A 20,945-nucleotide genomic window follows, 5' to 3' on the forward strand; every position below is an offset into this window, starting at 1 on the left:
TATCACTATCACCACTAATTACCACATTTTGATTAATCTTATATTCTTTGGTTAATACATTTTGCTGTATCCAATATATCACTATATTGATAAACAGTAATTATAGACATAAAGACACTTGAACTTGAAATTATCCTGAAAAATGTTATTAAGAATTATGTGAAACCAAATGTTTATTTATCTAGACATATTTAATTGCCAGGAAAGAAAGCAATTAAAAATAGCTGCAGAGTAAGAGGCCAACCTTCGTTAAACGTGGTTTTAAGATTGTTACAGAACTTGTGGTGATGATAACGTGGTGTCTTGGAGGACGTTAACAACTGTAGCAGAGTGTTAATTAAGAATGATGTAATCTGTAGCTCAGAATTATTAGTAGCATGTTAGTTTAGCTGGACAGGAGCAAAACCTAGTTTCAGTTATGATGAGGGCTCAAGTTGTATTTATAGTGGAAAGATTAACATTTTATTTTTATGCTGTTCCTGAGACAATTTTAAAAACCTGAATGAAACACAGTCAAATGTAAACATCAAGTCCCTAGCTCATTTACATATGTGCCAGATTTCCAAACTGATTGCTATTTGAACCTAATCTGTCATTGCTGGCTGCATTAGCTACAACAAACATTACATTTACATATTGATTTCTTATTTTGTTTTAGTGTAAATAATCCATAATTATAGTAAATTTGGTCTTTTGTTGACAAGAGCTCATATGACTCAGTAAGTTTAGAATGGAAATTTAAATTGCCATGTGTGATGCTTTTTAATTTAAAATCTTGACGTATCTGAAAGGATAAAAAGATCACTGTAGATCATAAAATATTCCCAGAAACAAAAAGGAGAACATTTTGTAGGGCCTTTTGGAAAGATATAAATTATAAAGTATTAATGAAAAATTCAATAGCTTCTTCCAAGATTATTCTTTACATTTTTCTAATAAAGATTCACAGTAATTTGAAAGAACTTACTATTTTTGCTTCAAATTCAGGTCATACTTAAAAAATAAAACTACTGGAAATGAACCCTCTAAGCCTATTATCTTATACTGATATTTTTGTTTAAAATATCTAGTACAAGAAAAAAAATAGCATACACACATAGCAGGAATGAAACAAGAGATATTTTTGATCCCTATATTGGTGTTAATGCTTTACTTATTGTAACTACATAGGCAGCATTGATTTGAGAAGTATGACTTCACTGGCAACAAACTGTATGTGTCAGTGGAAATATGTATTAACTAACAGTGACAACAAATCCATGGTTTCCATTTACATTGATTAAAAAGCATGTTGTATTTTTGAAGTTAAAAATATGGGACACAGGGTGACTGCATGGCTCAAGTCATGATCCCAGAGTCCTGGGATCAAGCCACATCCATGTTGGGTTCCCTTCCCAGTGGGGAGCCTGCTTCTCCCTTGCCGCCCCCCCTTAACTTGTGCTTGCTCTCTCTCTCCATCTCAAATAAATAAATAAATAAATAAAATCTTAAAAAGAAAGAATTAATTGCAAGAATGGTAGTTATCAGATTGTTCAAGTATTTATTTTTATGGTTTACATTTTTTATAGATATATAATTTACATACAATAAATGCACAATTGTTTTTGCACATTTATTTACAATTAAATTTTTTTTTAAATTTGAGTGTAGTTGATACACAATGTTATATATTAGTTTCAGGTGTACAACATAGTGATTCCACAAGTTTATATATTATGCTGTGCTCACCACAAGTGTAGCTACTACAGTCTGTCACCATACATTGCTATTACAATATCATTGACCATATTCCTTACACTGTGTTTTTTATTTCTGTGACTTATTCATTCTATAACTGAAAGCCTATATCGCCTACTTGCTTTAACCCATTATGCCCATATCCCAACCAAAAATGCAGTTTTTAAGTTTCTTCCAGTTACAAGAGTTTTGACCAAAGCATATTGTTTTCTACCATGGATTTTAATGAGTGAGATTCTAATTTGGATGTGTACATAAATATGTGATTAACAGCCATTTAGAAGCTTATACTCAACTGACAGCAGCTGTTTACATGGTACTATCAATACAGAAGCTCTAAAAACCATGGTATTAGTCAACTCAGGCTGCTATAACAAAATACTATAGACTGGGTGACTTAAACAACAGACATTTATTTCTCATAGTTCTGAGGCTGGGAAGTTCAAGATCAAGAAAGGTATGGGCAGATTTGGTTCCTGGTGAGAGCCCTCTTCCTGGCTTATAGATGGTTGCCTTCTTGCTCCGTCCTCACTTGGCAGAGAGAAAAGCCTCTGGTCTCTCTCCACTTCTTGTAAGGACACTAATCCCATAATGGAGCCCACCCTCGTGATTTAGCTAAATTTAACCTTCCAAAGGCCCTACCTACAAATACCATCACATTGGGGATTAGGCTTTCATCTTATGAATTTAGCAGGGTTGGGGAGGAAGGGTGGGACACAAACATTCAGTCCATAAGAGCCCTGAAACCTAAGTCTGAATTTGTTGTGCTTCCTAGTTTGGTTGTTTACTCTTGATGGGTTTATACCTTATAAGAGTATTTCTCTTAGAACTAGTAACTATTTTAATAGGAAGACTGTGGTGTAGCCTGGCCAAATTTGCTAGCTCAAGAATTTAAGAGGGAATTCTTGATTCAAGGACTTGCTGGAAAGGAAATCCTTAAATTACTGTTATTATCTTTGATGCAGGATACCCTGCCTACTACTGTGCTACCCTATGAAATGGGCCTGCTGCTATTTGGCAGGAAGAAAGCCATTCTTCTTAATCAGGAATTACCAGCAGGTATACAGCTACATGATGATCAAATGATTATTTCACTACCGTAATGCGGCTTTAAGTTAACCTTGAAAAATCACTGCATCATACATATTAAATAGCCATGTGCTTTCTGTGTAAGTGGATCACTAAAGTGCTTTCTCAGTGTGAAATAAACTCAGTCGAGACAGTAGACTGTTAGATTTATTTCATAGCGTTGCTTTTACCAATACTTGATCCATAGAGGCTAATAATTTATGGCTTTTCATGTCCACATGTAATAAAAGTATATCTAGTTTCAAATTTATTTACTGGGGCCTGTGTGTTAAAATTTGCTACACATTATTTTCTCTTTATTAAAAAGATGGAGGGGAATATAAAATGTGTTAAACTAACCCAGAGAACTTATTAGAAGACAGATATTTTATAGATGGCTTCTTGATTTCTGATAAATACTCATGGTTAAATTGAAACAGGATCACCCCAGGCAGAGGTGGACATTCTGCTAATGAAAGGGCACTAGAAGTATAAAACTTCTGGACAAAAAAGAAAGCAGAGAAGGGGTGTTATACCAGATTATCTAGAAATTCTACCAGATTATCTAGATATCTACCAGATATCTAGAAATTCTATTCCTAGTGTTGTGTTGGTGACTTCAATATTAATGGTTAGTTATAATATTGAGAATTTTAAGGGAGTGAGCTTCCTACCTTCATTCCTTGCTATAGTTCCCTGTCTTGTATCCTCCCCTTGCAATTTTAAAGATTTTATTTATTAATTTCTTTATTTAGAAGGGGAGAGTGTGAGTTGGGGAAGGGACAGAGGGAGAGGGAGAGAATCCCGAGCAGACTCTGTGCTGAGCATAGAGTCCAATGCAGGGCTTGATCCTGTAACGCCGAGAACATGACCTGAGCTGAAATCAAGAGTCAGAGGCTCAAGTGATTGAGCCACCCAGGCATCTACCCCCCCAACCAACTCCCTGCCAATTTTAAAATGAAGAAACTGGCTAGGGGAGTTACGAGATAGCTTATATGAAAATATCTAACACTTGGTTTACTATTGCATAAAAATATTAATGTTAATTCTATTATATTGTAGTGTATTATATTTTTTGCACATAGCTACTAGCTTTAAGCTTGGAGCAATGTACGTGATTCTTACTACAGTTTAAACGTTAAATTTCACTCTGAATTTGAAGGTAGAGTAATGCTAAGTATTAACAGCTCTTGCCTGTTTATAAAAACAAAGTCATCTTTCTTTTTTTTAAGATTTTATTTATTTATTTGAGAGAGAGGGAGAAAGGGAGGGAGCACCTAAGAGTGGGCGGAGGGACAAAGGGAGAGAGAGACGCAGACTCACTGCTGAGCAGGAAACCTGATTTGGGGCTTAATACCAGGACCCTCAGATCATGACCTGAGCCGAAGGCAGTTGCTTAAACGACTGAACCGCCCAGGTGCCCCCCAAATCATCTTCTTGTTGGTAATGCAAATATTCTAACTTAAAGGAAAATCATGATGAAGAATAAAAAATTTAAAACCCTACAATGAGGAGAGTATAGATACTCTATTGAAACCATTTCTTGCTATGGGTTAAAAATTCAAACTATTTTTAAAAGGTTGTACATTTGCCTGTACCTTTCTTTCGCCCTCTAATTGAAGAGAAGACATACCATTTAAAACAAATTAATTCATGGTATTTCTCACCTACCCACTTTGGTTGGCAGTCGTCCTCAGAGCTACTCTAAAGATCAAAAGTTGAAGTAGTATGAATGACTTTGCATTTTGAACTAAAAGGAACTGCTTGAAGGTGGATTATCTGAGGCTAACTATACTAGCCAACCTTTAGAAGACACTTGGAAAATTGCTCCTAGGTGCAGTAACAGGTGAGGATTCAATTCATTCTGCTAAGTTGCAGCTAAAATCAGTTGCCTAGATAATATTTTAGCAATAAAGTCTTTGCAAATTATGCCAATGACCACAGTAAATTCTTTACTGCTTTCACCCCTCTTTCATTTCAGTCCCTGTCTCCCCCCACCCCCCAAAGAAAAACCCCTCAGAAAACTAAGAAACAAACTTACTCAGTTGATATGCCAGCTTCTGTGGAAAGACTCTGGTTAAATTTAGCATTTCTTCCTCTTTATTTCCATAGCACTTTAGGAGAAGTGTATTAGAGTTCTTAGCAAACAGAACCAAAGAGGAGTTGTAAATTTCCTTGTCTCCCAGTCTCTCAATAAACTCAGTGAAGGCAGAACTGTGATTTTACTGCGCTCCCTTCCCCAGTACCAAGAGGACAAATCCTGAGTTAGACCTGGGTCACTGCTACTTACTTTGTGTGTGTCATGAGGCAAGTAATATAACATCAGTTTTTTCATCTGTAAAATGAAAAATGATAGTCATAACTTCATAAAGTTGACATGAAGTTCTTAATGCCTGATACGTGGTAGCACTCATCAAAGGCTAGCCATCATTCTTAATGGCTAAGGAAATGAGTCAGGTCACAGATAATACTTAATCCTCCAGATGAACCATTCTCACAAGGAGTGTGAATGGGGTATATCAACCCCAAGCAAGACCTGTGTAAAAAAGAACACTGTGAGTGAGTCTGGATAACATTAGGCATAATATATAATTATGTTCAGTGCATCAAAAAAAGTTTTATTCTCTATGAACTCCTGTAGAGGAATGGAACTAAAAAATGAAAAATAACTGCCACAAAAACACTATAGATCTTCTTATTAATGTTTTGTTATTATTTTAAGAACACTCAAAAATGTTCTATTTCATATGCAATAAAAATTTCCACTTGGAAAAAAAATTTCTGCTTAGCTTTCTAAAATTTAATATTCATTGTATTATGAAGGATTAATATCCTTTTCCTTAAGAGGAAACCGAGAATTTACAGAATAATTAAGTACCTAAAATGAGGCCTTATGTGGTAGACATTCAGCAAATATGTTTAATGTATGATTGGCTTTTCAAAATCAAACAACTAGCAAGTAGTGGAGCAGGGACTCAAATCTGGCTCTATGACTTTCAAGCAGTTTAAAGCTATAAATATTTTCTCTGGCCAACTTAACCTCTGCCAGGACTATTGAGAAATTTTAGAACTAGACTAAAGTGATGAAGTTTTGTTGTTTTTTTGTTTTTTGTTTTTTAGAGGGAGGGAGGGGCAAAGAGTGAGGGAGAGACAATCTTAAGCAGACTGCGCCCAGTGTGGAGCCTGACACAGGACTCAGTCTCAAGACCCCGAGATTATAACCTGAGCTGAAATCAAGAGTTAGACACTTAGATGCCCCAAAAGTGATCTTCTAAAGTAGTCTGGTGGTTAATGCTCATGCTGGCAAACCTTTTTGTGAAGTTATTGCACAAGTCTGCCAATCAAGATCAAGAAACATATCTAAGGAATTGCATAAAAGCAAGCACTAAAGGTATTAAATATATGTATACATTCATATGTAAAGATAAAGGATCTATGTAATCATCAAAATTATAGAATTCTGAGCTTCTTACCTTTCATTTGTAGCCCCATAATGGTGGTCTTTAATTTTTTTAAGTTTTCTTTTTCACAAACCCTTCTTCACATTTCCTTACACTTCTTCCTCATTGCCTTCTACATCTTTCTCTATATTTTCCAGTCTCCATCTCTGCTCAGACTAGTCTATGCCTGAAATCATCCTCCATAGCTACCTGTCAAATCACTATCCATTCTTCATATTACTTTAGAGTATTGTCTCCTTTTTTCTCAATCTTCACAACTCTTTTTTAAATTCTGTGACTAGTCTGTCCTGACTGTTACAAATAATAAGAATCAAATAATTATAGGAAGAATGAATTCTGAACTTCTAGCAGGCAGGAGTCTTATTTATCTTTGTATCCCTAAAGCAGCCCAGCCATTTGGGAGATAGGGTGCTGTAAAGAACAGAATTAAATACAGTTTAGAAACTTGGTTTTGTCTTTTTGTAGCTGCATGACCTTGGGCAATTACTTAACCTTTCTGAACCACAATTTTGTGAAGAAAATGGCACTTCACAGGTAGGCTCAAAAAATATGCAGCTATATACAGTTCAGAATGTGCAGAACTGTTCCTTAATTGTATATAGGATTCGATTGAATCACCTTTGAATATGCTAGTTGCCAAGGGAAATACTGATGAGTAATAAGATATTTATCCTGAAAAGGCTTATAGTCTTGAATTTAGGACTTCCATACATGAAACAAAGCAAACTATACAGAATATGCTATTATTAAGTATTGAATGAATTATATGATAAAGGAATTCAGAGAAGAGGGAGTCTGTAATAAATACAAGTGGTAGGCCATGAGGTGGTCTGAAAGCTGTGCAGTGTTGGGATAGTTGCGAAAGGGGATGAGAACAACGTGAACAGAGATTGAATTGAGTATCGTGTGAAGAAGTTAGCCATGACATGAGAAGTTAGCCAAACTCTAGAGCAAAAGCCAAATCTTGGAGAATAGTTGCAAGTAGGTCTACTTATGAAAGGCCCTGAAATTCCAAGTAGGCTTTTCATTACTTGCCACTTTTGACCCCAAGTTCATTTAATATACAAATACCAAACTAACCCAACCTACTGTTTGAGCCTCATGACACTCCTCTCACACATCCTTTATTGTGGTTGTAATGAACTTTTCATAATTTTCCTCAACATTGTGATTTTTCTGGCCTTACTACACTTAATATCTTAGTATCACTTGGCATAATTGCTCATGCTCTCCTAATTAAAACAGTTACTTATACTAGACTTTCTTGGTCTTTCTCTTATCTCATTGACCATTTATCAATCTCCTTTGCTCTGACTCCTCCTCCGCTTGATTTCAAATGATTGGAATGCCCAGGTCTCCATTGTGGCCTCTCTCCTTTTCTCTAAACAATTTATTTCTCTAGGTTATTTCTTTTTCTCACAAAATCTGAATATGTTCTTTGTGCTGTGAACTCTCCTGCTCTGAGCTATGTTTGTTGACATTCACCTCTGTACAGATGTACATGATATCTCTTTTTGGATATGTAATAGGCATCTTAAACTTAATATATCCAAAACTTGACTCTTAATTTCCCCACCCAACCTGTTCCTACCCCAGTTTTCCTTGTTGAATGCAGTTTCATCCTTCCATTTGCTTAGGCCAGAAACTTGGGGTTATGTTTTTCTCTTATTCCATTAGTAATTTGTATGGCTTCTACCTCTAAAAGATATCTGAACCTGACAACACTTCACCCTCTTTGCCTCTATTACCTCTACTAAAGTAGTCCAAGTCACCACCACTTCTTGCCAGGACAAGCCTCCTAAGTCTCCTAGCTGTCCCAGCCTTTACTCTTTCTTCACCATAGCCTGAGCAGCTGGAATAATATTGTATACATGTAAATGTAAGTCAGTTCTTAACTATTTCCCTGTGTAAAACCTCCAGTGGCTTTCCGTTGCAATTACTATAAATACCAAGTTCTTTACTGTGGTCTGCAAGGACCTACATGATCAGACTATTGCTATCTCTTTCTTATCATACCAGCCTCAACTTAAATGGCACTTCCTCAGAGATGCCTTCCCTAACTATTCTGTTGAAAATAATTCCCTTCACTCTGCCCTTCTGTTACCTTTTTAATTGTAATCCTATTTTATTTACTTCACAGCACTTAGTATTTTCTCAAATTACTTACTCATTTATTTGGTTATTGTCTGTCTTCTTTACTGGAATGTAAGTTTCATGAAAGCAGGGATCATATTTTTCTTGTTCACTATGTATCCCTAGCAGCTAGAGCAATGTCATAAATGTACATAGGTGCTCAATAAATACATGTTAACTGAGTGAATGAACATGCTATGTTCTTCCACTTACTATTTTCTTGTCTAAAAAGTGCTACCCTTCTCTCTTCCCCAAACAAAGCAAAAATTTCATGCCTTCCAAATGATAAATACAAAGGTCCTACTTACCCTTCATATTTCAACTTGCATTTTTCTTCTCCTCTGAAGCTTTCCCTAACCATTCCCCTCTTTCACTTTTTTTTCAATTTCTCAGTTGTATCTATTACATTTTACTCTGGCTATTTATATATCTGTCTACCCTTCTTAGATTGTAAAGTATTTTATGGATAGGACCTGTGTATTTGGGTTGGTTTCCTTAATGCCTGGAATAATACAAGGCATTGACTTAATGTTGAAAGACATGAATCAAAATAAAAATCTTAATCCCCTGGTAGTTTTCCAGAAAGTAACATTGCTTTCAGAGATACAAAGATGAGTAAGACTCTTGCCTTCTGGAAATTCACAATTTACTCATTGTTCAATAAATATTTATCTACCGTGTGACGGGCATTATGCTTAACTGCTAAGGATGCAGTGACAAAGCTTTCTGCCTAAAGAAATTCTATTTTAGTTGGATATCATTTCCTTTGATTTTGATCAGTAATATTTCATGCTGTATTTTGGTGTTTCCTAGGTATTTTTAGTCTGTAATTAACCTGGGAACTCTATGAGAGACAATGAGAGAGAAAATTAACTTCTTAATCCTAATCGTATGTTGCATGTATGTTTATTGCATAGTTATAGAATAGCAAAGGAGGATTAATGAAGGCCAAAACTGTGTAGCACACCCAAATTATTTCCCCACTTCTACAAGCATGGGACAATTATACTTAAGCCTGCCAGTATAGATTATTTATACACAACTGTGGCAGATTTTTATTTTCAGTGTTGATAGTGCTTTTTAATATTGTCATAAACAAATAGAACCACAACTTATGTTTCTTAATTTATGTGGTTAATTTCATTTACTCTTTGTGGTTCTGACACATTTCTAACATTTGGTTAATGTTGTTCTGAATTCTCCAATTTCTAAATTCTGTGTATTCCTGAGTTCTAAGTGAAAGCACAGATGTTTTGAAGTAATTTTGATATAGCAGTTAAAGTTCTGTAGATTTCAGTATTTTCTGAATTTTGAGTTAAACCGTATTTCTATTCTTATACAATATTCATGAGGATAAATAATATTTTATATTTTACTTGGATTTGAACCAGAGTCTTTGAATATACATCTTAGTAGCATGTTTGGAATTTTGTATAATTAAAAAATTTGGTTCTCTCGGAGGAAATACATATGCATATGACTTCTAGAAAATTCTTATGTATACACAGAGTTTAGAATTGAAATTTAAAAACACCTTGGTAGAGAAGGAGTTAACAGGTTAGCTCCCCTTGGTTGCTCTTTGCATCCTCTCTTGCCTTTAGGAGCTGAAAAGATGATAACATTGGGCCCGGACATGCCTGTGTGGAGGTTATGGTACTCCTGGGGTTTTTGCAGCTAGCTGTAAAGCAAGCTAGAACATGTTCATCTCAGAGTTCCTTGTTTTTCTTTCAACCCTTTCAGTGCCCTGCAGGAATCATTAAATCAAAACTTCATGCTGATCATCACCCACCGAGAAGTCCAGCGGGAGTACAACCTGAACTTCTCAGGAAGCAGTACCATTCAAGAGGTGAGTTATGTCTCACAGCTAAGGAATAAAGGTAGCTCATTATAGCTAATGTTGACCCTGTTAAAGAGGGCTTATCTGTTCTAGTTGGAAACTCTCTTTATGTTTCATTATTGGGTTCTTAATTTTAATTAACTGGAGCATCAATGATTACTGTAGATCTATTAAACGACTTGACCTAGAAAAATAGATGTTATAAATGAGAGCTCTTGATAAATCTTAAAATAGTCAACTTAAAACCTTGCTTAAAAATTACTCATTGTTATATAATGTATTTTATGGTTTTGTAGTAGTAAGTCAAAATATTAATTTGGAAATTGTTGACAGCATGCATTTTTAAATATGCCTATATTTTATTTGAAAGGTTGCTCTCAAATATATTATTTATAATGTGTACACTGCCTTTTTCCAAAAGGAGTTTGAGGAGGCTTTTCTTTAGTAGCTCAATCCCAACATTAGGCAGTATTCGTGAGATGCTGTTGGAGACTGTCAGTTTTTAGCTTAGAATATATGAGATATAGTGTCAATATTTTCTTTAACATGGCCAACCAGGGCCACTGTTTCAAAAAAGAACCGCCCCCAAGAGAGAAAAGGTACCTTTTTGCCTGTGGCCCCACCCACTTAAAAGCCAGTAATTTATCTCCGTCTGGGGAAAATGTATAAGGCTTTGACAGGGCTTGTATTTAGAAACACTGAGATGACGATTATGACAATTACGTCTTGTTAATTGTGAAGACAACAATCATTTGTCTACTAATATTTTTATAAAGATAATTATGCTTAATCTTGGATTATTTCATAATTTTTTTTCTTGGTCTGTATTGCTTAAGATAATTATTAATGTCATATTAAAAGAATGAGTTGTTTTCACCCAGTGATTTCTCAGATGTATATGAATTATTTTAGTAGTGGTTAGACTATTAATGGTTTCCTTTGTGGATGTTTTGTCAATGAATTTCAGTTTCTGAATTTGCCATAAGTAGTTCATTGTTTGAAGTTTATTTTCTCTGTTTATCACTTGAATAGTTTGTTGACTAGTAACTAAAATTTTTAAAAGTTTTCTTGACCCTTACTTTGAATAATAAGTTTGAGTTATTTGATTTTTTTTCCCAGGATTTTAAACATATTGGTTGGCATTTCATTTTAACCTCTATAATGGGTGTTCTAGTCTCTAAATTTTCAATTCCTTAGAGAATCATTGATGCTTTTACTTTAGAAATAATGTTTAACTCTGGCACTATACCAGATTTAGTCTGGTAACTTCATGGTAGTAAATTTAAATTCTATATTGGATGTAATTAAATAAGGTAATTTAGTTTCAAAACAACTCCATTTTAATCAAGAAAAGCAAAAATAATACAAAGTAAATTTCATTTTGTTGTTGATTTACTTTTTTAAATTGAAGACTAGTACAGTGTATGATGGATAAATACACACTGCTTTATTCTTCTTTCTGATTGAAATTTTTATAGCCAGAGTTTTTACTTTTTTTTTTTTTTAACATTTCTATAGTTTGAGTGTGTTTCAACTTTCTCCCACAAGAGGGCAGAAAGGACTATTAAACTGAAAGTCTAAAAATGTCATTCAGTGTTTTCAAATTAGCTTCTCTTATATTAACAAAAAGGAGCATAATGGCCAAGTTATTGTTTGATTTACAGATAATTGGCATATTGCAGGGAGGAGACTTAATTTCACCCTTTTAAATTAAACAGGGAGATTTAAAAAGACATAAAATATTCATTAATGTTCGGTGATTATAAAGTAGTGGCATATATTTATTTTGCCTTTATTACTGTTTCGATGGGAAAATACTGCAAATATTTCCGAAATCGAGTTGGCCATACTGACAAGTTGAAATGTTTAAGCAGCGTTAATGCAATCTGCTCACACCTGATATCCTATGCAGAATGATTCAAAATGACTACATCAATTATTAAAAGAAATATTTAAAATTCTGTAAATGTGCCATTGTGCGCCACAGTTGGCTGAAACTGTTCTCCATGGCCTGCTATTTAGATTATCAAATATATTTTAAGCTTCAAGGACTTGAAAACAGTAAACCTTTTTCATACCATTTCCTAAATGAAAAATGTCCCAGAAATATTTTTGCAAAGACAGATATTCTTATGTATTTCTTCACAAGAGTTCGATTTCTTCTTTTTCTTTTTTTCCCCTTTTTAAGTTTATTTAAAATAATATTTTGAAATTCTAGTTGCCAGGACAAAATAAATGCAATTTCTAGTATCAGTGCTTTTTGTGAATAGACAGTTGCTTATAGGCTCTTTTATTTTGTACAATTTAGAAAAAAAGAATATAGGATATAGTCTCTGGATCTAGAATCACACTCTGTAGGCCTAGTCCTAAGACTTTTCTTCTTCAATTTATGGAATATTTGGGGGCTAGGCAGTGGTTCAGGAGGAATAGTTGCTCTGATGCTACAGCCCTGCAACCCATAGTGACACTTAGGTATGTTCTTTTTTGTTGTATGATTGAAAGTCAGTTTGCAACACAATAAAAATACAATGTTGCTATGATTTTGCAGTATAATTTTATAAATGCTAGAATTTTTGCTATTAATGTGGAAGTTTAATGATGCCATATATCTTAAATTATAAATTAAGTTCTGTCATCAGTTTTAGAAATATCTTTTCACTGTTGTTTGATAGTTCCAAGGATGAATTCTGACCAATATATGAAGGAAAGGAAGTAAAAAACACCCGATTTTTTTCCAGGGTAAGAGTATATTATTTTTGTTATAGGTGAAAAAACAACCCATTTTTTGCTATTTTTAAATCTTGAAAGCCTTCTGTATGTTAAAAAAAAAAAAAAAGGCTTTTGCAATATTTCCCCCCCCAAGACAAATTTGTATTAAATGAAATAGGGTTGAAAAGGCACTATGTTTTCAACCTTTAACTAGACAAAATACGTTTTTTTTTAAATACCAAATTAGAAAATAGAACTTAGATGCAGTTTGAATTTCAAATAAACTCTTCAGTGACCATATGTTCATGCAAGTTAGTGGTGATAAACCGTAGTTGCACAAGTGTTTGTTCATTCTGGCTCTGTGGTCTCTTGCCTTACAATGCATGACTTATGTCCTTTGGGTGCTCTAGATTTTAATTGAAGCTAGTTAGATATTGAGGATTTTTTTAAGCTCTTTACAAATCATTCCACTTACATTATCCTTCTATTTGAGGAAAAGACAGTGATAGTATAAAAAGGTCAGACTGGAAAGTTGCAAATAGTCATAGAATAAAAATCCTTTCTCTTTTTCCATTTCAACAAATAGTTTATGAAATTATCAGATAATATGACACTTACTTCATGACTGTCTTTCTACCCTTTTGGGCCCTGAAGTAGCTACTTGCCACACTTTAAAACAGTGAATTTCTTTGAAAATTTAAACAAGCTTACCTTATTTTAATGAATTTTCTACACTGAGAATTCAGATTTTTAAACAGTTGATTATACAGATTCTAGTAATACTGTCTAATACTACTAAAATCTGTGATTACAAATGCACTTGGGATTGGTTCAATTAAGGGAAAAAGATTGATTTGCCTAGCACAAATCCTAAACCCAGGTGTGGAAAAGGATATGAAGTCCCTGAAATCAAGCCAACTTTTCTTGGAAACTAATTCTTTGTTGTCCATATTACTATTGCAAAAGCTTCTATTAGGCAAAATACCCACTTTTCTTTGCAGATGTCATACAAACTTAAGGAGTACACACATGACCCAGAATAACAATAATAAGAAACCTAAGTATTTTTTATATGGAATCATGGAGTATTACTTATCTGTTATAGTGAGAAGCATGATAAATAGCTATTGGAATTATTTAAATCCTCTTCCAAGTTTCACTTTACCCTAGAATTCTCACTGTTCTTATTAATGTTGATTTAGTTCTTAAGGGGAGTGAAAGGGGAAAATTGATGACCTATAAAGATATATCTTGCATAGAATGGTGAAAGATTTCACTACTAATATTAGTGATTGTCAAGTGAGAAGCCAGTAGTTTGAATTGGTGACAAGAAGTGAACTAAATACATAAATCATACCAGTCTTTAAAAATAATCTTGGCTAAATAATTGTGAAATCATAACGTTTGTTCTGGTTCTGCAAATTTGAAACTTGCGTCGGGTTTTGTGCCTATTTTTCTACTTGCTACTTTCTGAACTTAACTTGAGTAACGTGTATTTTAAACTATTCTCCTTTGATGCTGGAGATCATTAACAGTATTAAATATGTAGTTTTTTATACATTGTACTAATAAGCAATTTTTTGGTGTTGGGTTGACTATAACTACTTACTAACATGCCTTTCTGTAAATGTTTTAAGTATAGTTGTTTTTTTGTTTGTTTGTTTTGTTTGTTTGTTTGTTTTCCAGTTCAGAGAGGGCGGGGGTGCTGGCACAGAACTGAAGAGTAGAGTAGCTGAGAATGTACATATGCAAGAGGGTAAATTAAATTGTGTGCTTATTTAATTAAAAGTTTAAGTGGTTTATAAATTTGCTTCAAGATAAATGGCATGTATAAATTCAGTTAGAATGAACCCATTTTAATTAGCATATATCATAGTTTGATTTTTTTTAATTTGAAATCACAAATGACATCTTAACAAGAATGGATATAATTTCTTAAGCAATTGGGCAGTGAATTCAAGCCTTTATTTAGCTTTCAGAAAAGGACATTATGAGTTTCTTTTAATATGCATGTATATTATTCATTTCAAGTTGAATTTTATAATCTGTTCAAGTCATACTAACTACTATAAGTGAACAAATTGCTAATGCACATTTTATAAATATTGAAGTTACCTGTGATTCTTAGTAAATCATCCCCTTAGGAAATAGTTTAAGTAATATTTACAGTGCAACCCTTTGGAACTGACAAGTCTCTCTCCAAAAGTATTTTAGAATAATCTCTCTGAGAAATTTTTTTTAAGCTCATGTAAGTATTTTTCACTTATTTTCCAAGAAGATAGAAACAATGAAATTTTGTTAAGAATTAAGGGCAATGCCTTAGGCCTTTGTTACTTAAGATATGTGTATCCTAACATCATCTTAACTGGCCATGTTTCATAATCTGAGATTTGTGTGTTGGTAGTTTTGAAATGTCTAGGTTAAGAGAAATTATGTTCAGTTATCAGAAACTAATAAACATAAGACATTTTTATATGCAAGAAAAGGCAGAGAGTAAATAATTGCACTGGTGACCAATACTGTAATAATCCTGTTTTACAATATGCACTTGACAGGTTGTAATAGTGCTAATTGAAGAGACTAATTCACACTTGCTTCATTCTATTCAAAGGCAAAATCAGCAGCTTGTTTTGCTTTTGACCAGATGGTCCTCATGAACACCTACTGTGCACTTTAAGTGCTTTACTAGAATTACAAAGGCTGGGGGCTGCGTTCGACTCCAAATGATTTGAGAAGAGAGAGAGAGACGGGGAGAGAGAGAGGGGGAGAAAAAAAACCCTCTGTGCTCAATGGATTTGGTGCAAGTAAATTAATTCTAGTGGACCCATTACATACTGAGCCCCCTTTTCAAAGCTCTGAGCCTCCTCGCTTGCTCTGTAGCAATGAGAAAGAGAAAGAGAAAGGCAGATTACTGCAAACAGAAATAAAAAAAAGGGCTATGAAAGGGAGAAAAGAGGCCTTGAAGCCTTTCATATCATTTGAGTTTTTCAAGTGCGTTATTTTTGGGGAGGGTGGATATATGAAAAGCCAATTGGAGTTTTTTTTGTTTTAAAGTGCGCTATTTAAGCACCATGAATATAGGCGCAAGAGCAACAGTTGACTGAGTTTACTGTGGTGAAGCTTTGTGTCCGAGGATGAATCAAATTCATTATGTTCAACTCTTTGTGTTTTAACATGAATGTAGGGTTAGTTTCACAAGACTGTGTCTGTTTAGGATAATTATAATTTAATATTTTCCTTTCATAAAGTTATCACTGTAGATGTCTAAAATTTTTAATCAAAGCAGATTTTGTACATTGACTTTGAAGCACCCTGACAGTTTAAAATTCAAAGGAAAGCTTTTTTAGTTTTCAAAAGAAAAGAAAGGCTCATTCTAATGGCATTGAAGCAGAGATTATTATAACTAATTAGAAGTCACACATCTGTTAGCTTTTGGTTTGTGACTTACTTATGTATTTTTTAAGTAAAATTTATACTTTAAAAATATATTGCTGTTATTGAGTGAACCCAAAAGGATAAAATGCACTTAATAGAGAACCATTTATTTGAGTCAACCATTTTTGCAAATTTCTGCATGGCCCCATAAAAATATGTAGTATATTAAAGTCCATTAAATGTGAACGGAATTGTATAATTAATAACCTGAAATTGGAATACACTTCCAAACAAAATATTTTCATATAGTTCTTGTTAACATAACTCTAATTAATAACCAAAGTTATTATGACACAACAAGAAAATTAGCAAGCCCAGTTTGTATAGATTTATGGTTATCCTTAAAGCTGTTTATTATGTACAGTTGTAATTTGGAATACAGACAATATAAAATAATGGATTCTTCTAAGTTATGTGGGTTAGATAAGATACAAGAGATCATATCTAGGGAGTGTCAGTTTTGTGTTTTTGTACTTTTAAGTTTAATTCTAATACATTTTTGTTGCATGGCCTACTTTTGTTTGATGGCATACTGATACTAATTCAAGTGCATTTTTATTATAGTTATTTGCAAAGAATAAAACAGAATCATGCCAGTAATATATAACTTAAAGATAATTGTAAACTAATTATAAACAAGTCATAGAGATGACTATTTCTAAGTTTGGCCCATCTCTTTAAATGAATGTCTAGAATTTATACTTTAAAAGGCATAAAGCACTAATAGTGCTTTATATATCAATATATGTTAATTATATTCTTAGGGCATAAAATGTAGAAATGTAAAAACAACTACAAAAACATTTTATTTTTCAAAGACTTAATAGTAGGTTGCCTTCTTTGATATTTAAAATAAAATTTGATTCATTTCTTATTAATATCATTACTTGGGGACTTTGTTCATTTAAGTATAAGTTTTGAGGTGGGGAAGAATATAAGGGGGATCCCTAAATCTTCAACCAAGAAAACGTATAATGAAATTTATAAGCAATGAGGTGTTAATTAATGTCCTTTGGGAGAAAAGGATTTCTAGAAAAAATATGAATGATTAGGAAAACTTACTGAAAAATTATTTTGCAGTGGACTATTTAAAACTGACGGTAGACTACTAGATTCACTTTCTTGTAGGTACCATAAAAAGCTCTCTTTAAATCTAAAACTTCAGTTAGCAGACATGGTTTGACCATGACCATGCAGTCACTTACTTAGGTGGGGCTGATTCTTTGGTTTCATAGGCACAGTGGTTGGAGCCTTTCTGCTCATGAAGAAGAGTTTATTTCAGTGTAAAATATTAACCCCTAGATTCCTGAATGCCAGAGACAAGGTTCTGTCCTGTAGGGGAAGGGTTGGAAAAGGCTACAGTTTTTTTTATAGATTTGGTAGGTACCATGTTATTTAAGCTGAGAAATATTTTAACATTTAAGTATCCTCCAGCCATAAAATAAGAATAATGACCTCATTCTTCTCCCGGACCAACCCCAGGAAAAAAAAAAAAAGAGAGAGAAAGAAGTAAATCAAAGAATGGGTAAGTGAATATAAAGTGCTCATAAACATAACCTAGATTAATTCAAGGTATATTAAGCCCTGCATGTTAAAAATTATTTACATGTTTATCCTTATATACCAAAGATTATTTGGCCATAACCCTTTAAACATCTATTTATGATAATTTTTCTTTCATCTAATGTGTCTTCTGTATGACTTAATACTATCTAGTCAAGGAGTTCTTTTTCAAGCATATTTGGTATGAAAAATAAAACTTTAAAAAAATTTTATAGCTCAGTTTAGAGCTATATTATCTTATTACCCTCAATACATTCCTTTAAAAAAATTTTTTTTAAACAAAAAAAACCTTAAAAGCTTGTAACAAACATTTTTTATAAATGACAAAATGTATTCCTTGCTTTGTGGTCATTGCGTGACCAGACAGTAGAGTACTGGATTGTTTTAAGGTTTTTACAGCTGCAAGGCAAAAGCATCTGTTCATTGCAAAGCCGGCATTGTTTAATTTTGACACTGACTTTTACATGCGTCTTGTACCAAGCACTGGATTAGATGCCACTAAGATGAAATTTGTTTTAAGTTGCTCCCAAAGTGCAGCTGTCCCCATATATGGCCTTGTAGCTTAACCAAAATAGACAGACATAGGATCAATCAGAATCTTTGTACGGGGTCACCTTACTAGGCTAGAGAGGCTCAGAGAAGGAATGTTAATGATATTTATTGTGAATAACTACAAAACTAGTTTCCAAGATGATTTAGTGTATGTAGAAGTATACCCTTCCCCTTTTTAGGGCAACAGAACCATTATTAAATATTAAGCTTTTAAACTGGAGTATAATGGTCAAATACTATGATGCCTATATATACACAGGCACTATTCTTCCACATTTGATTGCAAGAAAAATGATCAGTTTATTGGTCACTCAAGTAGTAATTGACTGAAAATAAACTCAATCTAAAATGGCTCTGCTAAAATCTTGAGAAGTGGACATTTTTATAGAATGATAATTTTTCTTTAATGTTTCAAGTGAATGAAAAATGAAAGAGCACCTCACTTCCCGGGTTTCCTGGGATTGTGTGAATTTCTACCCAGCTGGTCCAAATTGATTGATACAGGGCCAAATATTTGTCTGCCTACATTTCAAAGTCTATAATTTGCTAATGAATTGTGGTAATAATCTTTCATCATACATGAAAGATTTAGCCAAACAATTTGCTAAGTATGTATTTTGATCATAAAATTTTTGGACTTACACCAAGCTTTACATCTATTTTACAGCTTATGCATGGGGGTGGAGGGAGAGCAGGGGGAGAAATAATACTGAACATGAGCACTTGATGGAAAGGGATGAAGGAAATGAGGGAAGAAGGTACTTTGGAAAAGAGTAATGCTGGGAAAGTCCTATGAGTGACTGTGGAAAACAGATTTGCACTTAAGAGTACAAAATAGAATTTTTAAAATGCCAGTAGTTTTAGCTTGTGGTGTCCAGAGGTATGGTAGGTATCCAGGTAGATGAAGTCAAGGAAGGAATTTTTTCCTTTTTGGCTACAGCTATTCCATGCATTGATTATGGAATAATTTCCTTAAAACTTTATGCTAGAAAAGTCAAGTGCCCACAAACTAAAAGTAATTGAAGGCATAAGAATAAAAACCAGATGTTTGTTGGGGTTGACTTAGAGACTTAAAAAAAAAAAAAAACAAACAGTGAAGAAATAAATATGATTTGACCAATTCCAGAAAAAGGTAAAAGAGGAACCTCTTACTTTTGAAATGACTGCGGGCATCCAAGAAAATATTTTCTCCCTCTAAAACAAAGACTGTATAAAGGAAAATGGGGCTCATATTTGTATGTGTGTATATGGGCGGGTTGATATTTATGATTAAATATCCTCTATTTGGGTAAGTGTAAATCTTAATTATATATTTTTGAAGAGCAGCATAAGATGACTCCAGAGAAAGCCCAGGATTAGCCAATGGAGTGAAAGGTCAAGAAAGTGTTCTAATTAAGATTCTATTGTGTATCAGTAATTTCTGTTTCATTGTTAGAATTCAGGGTGCCATGATTTCTTATTTGACTGATATAGTCTGAATTATTTTCAGGTTGTCCATGAGGGGAATATTTAATAATATTGATAAAGTTTTCCTTGCCTTGCAGATAAGTAGTTTAAAAAAAAAGCAAGTAGCTAGAAAGAGAGAAAACAAGATAAGTAGTTTAAAAAAAAAGCAGGTAGCTAGAAAGAGAGAAAACATCTTATAAACGAGACTGAACCTTCCATTTTATAGATAAGCAGTTTTAGAATTTTTACATACCTGCTGGACCTCTTGATTATGTCGCATTTCCAGAGCATTAACTTCTATCCATTTATATAATTCTCTTTTCTCTGATAGAGCTAAGCCTGTTCTAAATGTTAGTATAGTAAATGTCTATCCAAGATGGCACCATTGGAAACTCCTCTGACATACATAGGAAAGTTAAAGATTCATATGTCAAACTAGAGCTTTATTTCAAGTGAATTGAAATCTTGTTTTACAGTTGACTTTCTCAGGCCCTTTCCTTCATTTTGTGATTTTTTTTTCTGTTTCACCAATTTGATACTTGTCATAATTCTTTTGTGATCATATTGTTACTATATTTATCACACTGCAGTTAATATAGAAGAGGTCCTGTAATCATTATGAAGGAAAAAATTATCAAAACTGAGGCTTACAGAAGGGAGGGAGGTGGGGGGGTGGGGTAACCAGGTGATGGGTATTAAGGAGGGCACATGTTATGATGAGCACTGGGTATTATATGCAACTAATGAATCGTTGAACACAACATCAAAAACTAGTGATGTACTATATGTTGGCTAATTGACTATAATAATAAAAAATTATATTTAGGTAAAACCAGTTATGTGTGAGATAGTGACATTGCTGATTCTCTTATTCACAATTTTATAAAAATTGCATTTCATAAACATTAAAGTTATAGTTTACATATGTTAAATTCAAATTATGCTGTTGCCATTTGTTTCTAGTACTTTTGGTATTCTGTTATCAAAAGCACCTTAGTGGTGCC

The 20,945-nt window shown here is 33.5% G+C and overlaps 1 protein-coding gene across 1 annotated transcript in view; it reads left to right on the forward strand.

Moving 5' to 3' along the window:
• The window catches only part of FAF1 (Fas associated factor 1), a 278,132-nt gene that overhangs the window by 23,268 nt on the left and 233,919 nt on the right, over positions 1–20,945 (forward strand). Inside the window, exon 2 of the mRNA XM_032846635.1 lies at positions 10,140–10,245. Coding sequence (XP_032702526.1) covers positions 10,171–10,245 — 75 coding nt within the window. The 5' untranslated portion in view covers positions 10,140–10,170. The remainder of the gene's footprint in view (positions 1–10,139; positions 10,246–20,945) is intronic.

This window comes from Lontra canadensis, unplaced genomic scaffold (genome assembly GCF_010015895.1).
Source record: "Lontra canadensis isolate GAN:19392208 unplaced genomic scaffold, GSC_riverotter_1.0 scaffold179, whole genome shotgun sequence".
In the NCBI taxonomy this organism is placed as follows: domain Eukaryota; kingdom Metazoa; phylum Chordata; class Mammalia; order Carnivora; family Mustelidae; genus Lontra; species Lontra canadensis.